This window comes from Chaetura pelagica, unplaced genomic scaffold, assembly GCF_000747805.2.
Source record: "Chaetura pelagica isolate M959 unplaced genomic scaffold, ChaPel_1.0 scaffold537, whole genome shotgun sequence".
Classification (NCBI taxonomy): Eukaryota; Metazoa; Chordata; class Aves; order Apodiformes; family Apodidae; genus Chaetura; species Chaetura pelagica.
Window position 1 is genome coordinate 322,433 of NW_009953802.1, and position 7,295 is coordinate 329,727.

A 7,295-nucleotide genomic window follows, 5' to 3' on the forward strand; every position below is an offset into this window, starting at 1 on the left:
CGTGTAGGCCAGGTTATGATCAGAACTGTGTCCAGCTGGATTTGAGTATCTTCAGATGGAGATTGCACAATGTCTGTGGGCAACCTATGGCAATGTTTGACAGACTTCACAGTAAAAAGATGTTTTCTCCTGTTCAGATGGAGTGTGCTCCATGGAGAAAAGCCTCATTCCCTCTTCATTACTTCCCATTATTTAATGAGATTCCTCCTGATCCTTCACTTCTCTAGACTAAAAAGTCCCAGCTCTCAGTCACTGTTCATATGAATTTCCAGTTCACACATACATCTCACAGAGATAACAGGCCTTACAAATTAAACTGTTGTTACTGTTGTTAAAAAAAAAAAAAATCCACTAAAAAGTTTTGATTAACCTTTTTGTTAACTTGTGATGCATCTCCATGCAATAAAAAAATGTGGAGTACAAACTAGCATTGTTGGACTAGAGCACTGTAAATGCCACTAGGCTGTTATTGATGTCTATTACTTTTGTAAAACTACTTTATTTTTAAGTAATTACAATGTATATCCTGTTGGAAGAGTTTCTTTTCTGGAGTGTCAAATTCTTCATCTGTTCTGATAGAGATGCAATTAAATCTGCTTAGATTGTTTCCAGTATTTGGCCAGGTATATCTTTAAAGCATGCTAAATCATGTCACACGTCTGGTAGTAATCACTTGTAAGTCACATTCCTCTGTCTCTAGTTTCCAGCAGCAGCTGGAACTGTGGAGTCTCAACTCTTATCGGAAATGCACAGAAACCAACAGGAATTGCAGATGTGTGCAATAATAAATTCAGACCAGTGAAGAGAGTTTCCCCGTTAAAGCACCAGCCAGAAAGCTCTGAGAACAATGAAAGTGATGACCAGAAGAACGAGAAGGGAGAATACCTGAAAGGCATTGATTCTCAATCTGCACCTCCAAGTGATGACCAGAGCCCAGGAGGAGAGAGCCTTAAAAGCAAAAACATTGAGCCTTCCGTTCTCCTTGGGGAGCTGGAGCACTATGACCTGGATATGGATGAAATTTTGGATGTGCCTTATATTAAATCAAGCCAGCAACTTGTTCCTTTTGCAAAGATAGCTTCTGAGAAAAAACTTCTGGGTGTATGTTCAACAGTGAATGGTCTTAGTAGCAAGACTTGCTCTGCAGGGAACACAGAAAGTTCGCCTGCCAGTGGGACACAATTCTGTGTACTGTCTCCTGTGAGAGGCTCTCAGCTGAGAAAAACGCAGCCCATTGTTCTTGATCAGCACAAGCATTTAACAGATGAATTAGAGCCTTCCCAGCCTTTAGTTAAGTGTAGTTCAGTCCATGAATCTGAAGCCCAAGGCAAGGGCTACCTCAGCAGGACATTTGTTAATCCTCATGCTCACAAAACTGAGAAGACTATGCCAAACTGCCCCCTGAGGACTTTTCACCTGCAGACAGCAGTGGCAGAAAGCAAGCAGCTAGAGGAACTGACTATGAACTGGAGCAGTGCAGGAGGCCCAGAAGAGAGGAATGAAGAGATGAAAAAAATTAAGAGCATCCTAAACATTGTAAAGGAAGGTCAAATATCTTTACTGGTAAGTATCATCTTTTCATAAAATACATTGAATAAAGGCAATCTGTAAGGTGGCTTATTAAGCCAGCAAAGCTGATGAAGTGTATGTTTTGAACCGATACCCTTTTTTTCATGTACACTCCTTAGAAATTGAATATATGGGCTGCCAAATGGAAAGTTTTGATTTTTAAATCAAATATATAACAAAACCCAAGACACCAGTTTTATGTGATCACGACTGTGGGAAACTGCTAATTTATGCAGCAAACTGAAATCATATAGAAAGCAGGCATTTTAACTATTGCGATCACTTAAATATTGAGTTTAAATCTTTACTGATTTTTGGTTTTCCAGCATTTGTGGGTCACTTTGTTCAATTATTGCTGGTTTACCTCAGATGTTATTTAGAGGCGGATGATGGGAACAGAGGGGCTTCTGTTATATTCTGATTATTATTCAGGAGTGTTTATACTGTCTTGCTGCAGCAGCATTCTCAGGCAGGAGCTTTCTCTAAAGCCTCATTGGCCTCTGACCCATATGAAGTTTTTTAGTAAAATCTAGCATTGTGATCAGGCACTATCAATGATGGTTTCCAAAGTAACTAGATGCAAGTTAACACAATGATGCAGAGCATGTGATCTTTGCTCAGAATGGCTGGTGGAGACGCAGTCTAAGTATAAGAACTGTTTTTGTTAGATTTTTTGTTTAGCTTCTCTGTTTACCAGTTGAACTCAACCACAAAGGCACGCTATTGACATAGCAGCAAGAACAAAGGCAGATAATAAAAAACTGTACAGAAGAGAATGTTAGATAGTTCAGTAAGAAATAAAAGCAAATTAAGTTCACCCTGAAACAGATATTTGGGAGAGAAAAAGGTCATCATAAGTAGGCAGATTGAAAGAAAATGCATATTTTTTTCAAATAGGTCAGAACCTCTGAATTAAGTAGGGTCATGGAATTAAATAGAGTCTGGCAAACCTGCACAACTCTAGGGACTTATGATTGCTATTTCTGAGTTCTGTTGTCCTTCCATTTTCCTTCTGGAGTTTCTCAATACAATTGCTTTGTCTCAAAATTAGATTTAGGAAGAAATATTGTATTGATTCATTGTTGTGTAGTACTCTGGATAAACAGTACATCACTTCGTTTTTTTTCATGGAAAAAAGCTATGAAATAAAAGTCTTCTGTCATTGTTTAAACTGCATTTTAGATTACAGTTAACAGAAGCTGCTGCTTTTATGATGAGGGATTTTTTTAGGAGTCATGGAGGAGTCATGAATGTTTTCTATTTAATTACTCATCAATCTAATGCAAAAAAAAAAAAAAAAAAAAAGGAAAAAAAAGATGTAAACTAAACAAAATAGACAGAAATTATGAAATTAATTTTTTTTTTGCAGCTTCTTCATTGATCAAACTAGTACAAAGACTTAAAACTACTCCAGATCTTGTGCTGTTGTATGATAATTGCATGAGAAGGAGAGAAACAGAGTGAATCAAGCCAGTGAGCACCCCCGTCCCACCTCTGTCCTTTTGTTAATAGTAGCCAGGTTCTGTATAGTGAAGTGAAAAGCTACTGGTTGGGTTATAAAAGAGCATGCTCTTGGGGAAGCGTCTTTGGTTTTGGTTTGTGTCTTGGGCTGTGAGGCTTAATGTTCTGCTTATATTTTTATCCTCAGCTGTAACTAACATAATGTTTTGTTTTAACAGCCACATTTAGCAGCAGATAATCTGGATAAGATCCATGATGAGTGTGACAACAATCTGTTACATGTAGCAGCATCAAAGGGGCATGCAGAATGCCTGCAGCATCTCACTTCTTTGATGGGTGAAGACTGTTTGAATGAAAGAAACATTGAGCAGCTAACTCCAGCTGGGTTAGCAATAAAGGTAACTTAGTCTCTGCCTCTACCATAATGTGACATAAAGGTCATTTAGTTTCTTTCTGTGATGGTAGTAAGTAATACATCCAGAAGAATATGGGGGTTTTTTTCAAATATTTTGTTGAGTGGGAGCAAAAAGAACTTTTGGCTGGTACCACACATGCAAGTAAAAATGGATTGCCATGCAGGATACCAACCAGCTATAAAACGCTGACATTTTGTGTGTTGTCAGTATATATACATTCGTTTTTAAATCAGTTAACTGACTCTGAAAAAACGTAAATTTTAAGGAATGTATCATTTAATTCAGATACAGTTGTTTCTTTAGAGAACATAACAGTGTGTTTTATTTTACCAATACAGGTATAATCTTGTAAGACAAGTGTGAAAACATGTTTACAAAGCATAAAAAACCTCTGATCCATATCTGGAGGTGAAACTCCTTGGTTGTCTAGAAAAATCTCATCGAAGTTAAAATGCACATGTTACAGGACCTGTCAGACACTGCAAAAATTACTGTCAAAGCTTCTAGGAATACTTATTTTATAGTAAAATGTGAAAATCATTTGTGCTGCTGCACTAAAATAAAACAGTGCTGTACAGGAAGGCTGATAATTTAACCATACTGATTCTGTTTCTTAAGTGAGATTGAATGTTTGAATTCAGTGAATGGTTGAATTAAGTTAGATAGTTGAGTTGAGACTGAATGGTTGAATGCCATTACTTTTAGCTACGAAGCACCTTAAGAAGAAACAAGGAAAGGGGTGAAATATGAGAGTTTCTGTTTCTTCGAGGTTTTATTGTTACTTGCTTTTTGCAAAAAATTTTAGAAAGTGACAGAGGACTAGTTGATCCCAGCCTGCAAGTATTCATCTTTGAGACACCATTTCAACTACCTCGGGTCCTAGTGCAGGTTTCAGGGTCGGATATTTTTAAATTATTTTTCTGGAACAAGCCATAATAATATAAAATTAAACTGATATCTAGTTGTACTAATGCAATGACATTTTAAAAGTAAGGTATTTAGCTTCAGTACCTTTGCCCATGTCCAAACTGACTAGTTACAATCTGCCAGTTGAAATTCTCACCATTTCAGTTGGAAATAGTTTTCTTTCTTATTTTTTTCAACTTAGGTATATAATGCGTTTATAAGCCTATAAAGCTTCTTGCCTTTTTCTCCAGATAGGTTGGCCTTTTTAATACTTGGTTCCTTTGGCTTCTATAATACTTGAGAGTGCTTTGACATTATCACAGAAAGGGTGTAAATTTAATGAAGTCCTTCATGGAAGTGAGGGCGCTCAGGCACAAGTGCTTCTAATGAATGACCCACATGGCTGTACTTGTCCTCAATCACTGAAAGTTTTCTAAGAGCCTTAAAGTAATCTGGCATAATTAAACTTTGTAGCTCTTCATCTTTGCTCCCAAAGTGGGTTTGCACACTGATAGAGTGGACTTAAATGTTTTTGCTCTTACTTTATAGTACTGTAACTAATGTTACATGATGTGGGATGTGCACCTGTGTTCCACAGGATAATGGCTATCAGAACAGAAGAAAACTTGTATGCAGGAATATAAATTTCTGTGAAAGAGAATTTAAATTTAGTGATGATGCATAACAATGCTCAGGAAGTTGCAGCCAGTCTCACTGTCATATTGATAGTTTATTGTAACTAACTGGAAAAATCCATTCCATATTAGCAAAATTTACTTACTTAACAGGTATTTAATTTTATTAAATTTCTACCTTAATTTTAAAAAGATAAAAATATTTTACTCAGTTGTGATACAAGGGAAACAAAAAAATGATTGGTTAGTCATGCTTACTCATGTTTGAAACCAAGTATGACAAGTAGGATTTTTCTAGCATAATAAAAACATTGCAAGTAGTTTCATTATTTAATTCATCACTGAAAGTGATAGTAAAGGAAAGTAAGTAAAGTAAAATGATCTGCATTTTTGTGTTTATATACATACATTACATATGGAAGAAATAATACAAAAAACAGATTACTTTTATTACCTTTTTTCTTTCTCCCGTATAATTTTAAATGGGCTGGTTTTTATTGCATTCTTCTTGATTTTTTAAAAATAAAACTGAAACTTGATATTTCTTTCCTTCTTATGATATTTTTTTTTTATTATTACTTTATGCACACAAACAGACTTTTATGTTATGTATGTTGACCTCTATGAGATTTTGATGGAGCAATTTAAATACTTGTTTCAGCTATAAAGAATGTAATAACCTTTATGAACATGAGAGTTGAAAAACGGTTAGAGCAGCCTGGAATGTAGGTCACGTCAAACTGCATTTACCAAGATATCATTGCTGAAAAGAGGCTGCAGCAAGAGGAGCTGCTAAAAATTCTTGCCTTTACTGTGGGCCATAAGCAGGCTCTGAATAAAAAGTTAATCTGTTACCAAGGCGTCTACATCCTGCTTCATAGTAATTTGCAAACTGCTGGGAGTGTACATAGCAGTTTGGGAATCTTGAAACTAGGCTGTGATAGGTATTCAGGTCAAGAACCACCTCCTTGTTTGTGTTTGAACAGTATCTATTACCGATATGTCCTAATCCATGAGGTTTAGGTGTTCAGATACTTCATACATATGTTGTTTACTAATTTAGGAAGTATGCATTTAATTAACGGTCAATGAAGCCTTGCGTCTGTAGATCAGATGTTCACCCTGCTTCAGCAAATCACCTCATTCAATCATTGAATGTGCAGCCTTGTACAGCCTTACTGTACAAGTGGTGGAAACAGAACTATGGCTTTGGTATGAATAATCTGAGAGCAGGAGCCAGATTGTGTATGTAATACTATACAAGTGCCACTTTCATACAGCTTATTTCACTGTAATCAATAGCCAAACTATAATTGACCAAGAACAGCAAGATAAGCGTGTGCATCACATGAGAGCAGGTAGAAGAACATATTTTCAAAAAAACCTGGAATTTTATAACATTTTAATAATTCTGATAAGGTTTTCCCTTTTTGTAGACGTGTTTAGAAGTGAAAGAGCTGAAATGTAATATATTTATTTTTTATTTGTTTAGAATGGTCAGCTGGAGTGTGTTCGGTGGATGGTGAGTGAAACAGAAGCTATTGCAGAATTAAGTTGCTCGAAAGACCACCCGAGCCTGATTCATTATGCAGGTTGCTATGGCCAGGTATGGCTTTCATTTACTTTTTCAAATACATTATTTAGATTATCATCCAAAAATTTCAATTTAAACCATCTTTATAATCTTGCAGCCTTTAATTACAGGTGTTCTTAATTAGTTGAAACATATCAAAATCTTTTCCCACTTAATTTTTTTTTCTGTATTTTATCTCTTTAATGCTTTGGTTTGTGGGTTTTCTTTTTTTGTTTTGTTTGTTTTTTGTTTCTTTGAGGTTTTTTGTTGGGTTGGTTTTTTTGTTTTGTTTTGTTTTGCTTTTAAATGACAGCCAGGAAAAGGTTAGCTGACATATTAGGCCAAACTAACAACTCCAAGATCAAGCAGGGGTTGTCTTGATCCCTATGGGGCTCCTAGGATGGTTCACAGAGTCTACAGAGGTTGAGAGAAACCACTCAATGGACTATTTGTGGGCACACTGGCTTCCTCCTCCTCAAACACAGACTTTCAAGGACAGACTGATCTCAAAATATTTTGGCAAATTCAGAATTGACAGTGAAGTGTAGTGAAACTTAGAAACATAGAATCGTTTGAGTTGGAAGAGACCTTAAAGATCATCTAGTTCCAACCCCCCTGCATGCACAGGGACACCTCCCACTAGATCAGGTTGTTCAAGGCCCCATCCAACCCAGTCTTGAAGACCTCCAAAGAGGAGGCATCCCAAACCTCTCTAGGCAATGTGTTCCAACATCT

The 7,295-nt window shown here is 36.4% G+C and overlaps 1 protein-coding gene across 1 annotated transcript in view; it reads left to right on the forward strand.

The window, feature by feature from the left end:
* SNCAIP (synuclein, alpha interacting protein) overlaps positions 1 to 6,701 on the forward strand; it is a 27,963-nt gene extending 21,262 nt beyond the window's left edge. Inside the window, exons 3-5 of the mRNA XM_010001210.1 lie at positions 701 to 1,563; positions 3,249 to 3,428; positions 6,480 to 6,701. Coding sequence (XP_009999512.1) covers positions 701 to 1,563; positions 3,249 to 3,428; positions 6,480 to 6,701 — 1,265 coding nt within the window. The remainder of the gene's footprint in view (positions 1 to 700; positions 1,564 to 3,248; positions 3,429 to 6,479) is intronic.
* Positions 6,702 to 7,295: the final 594 nt, after the last annotated feature.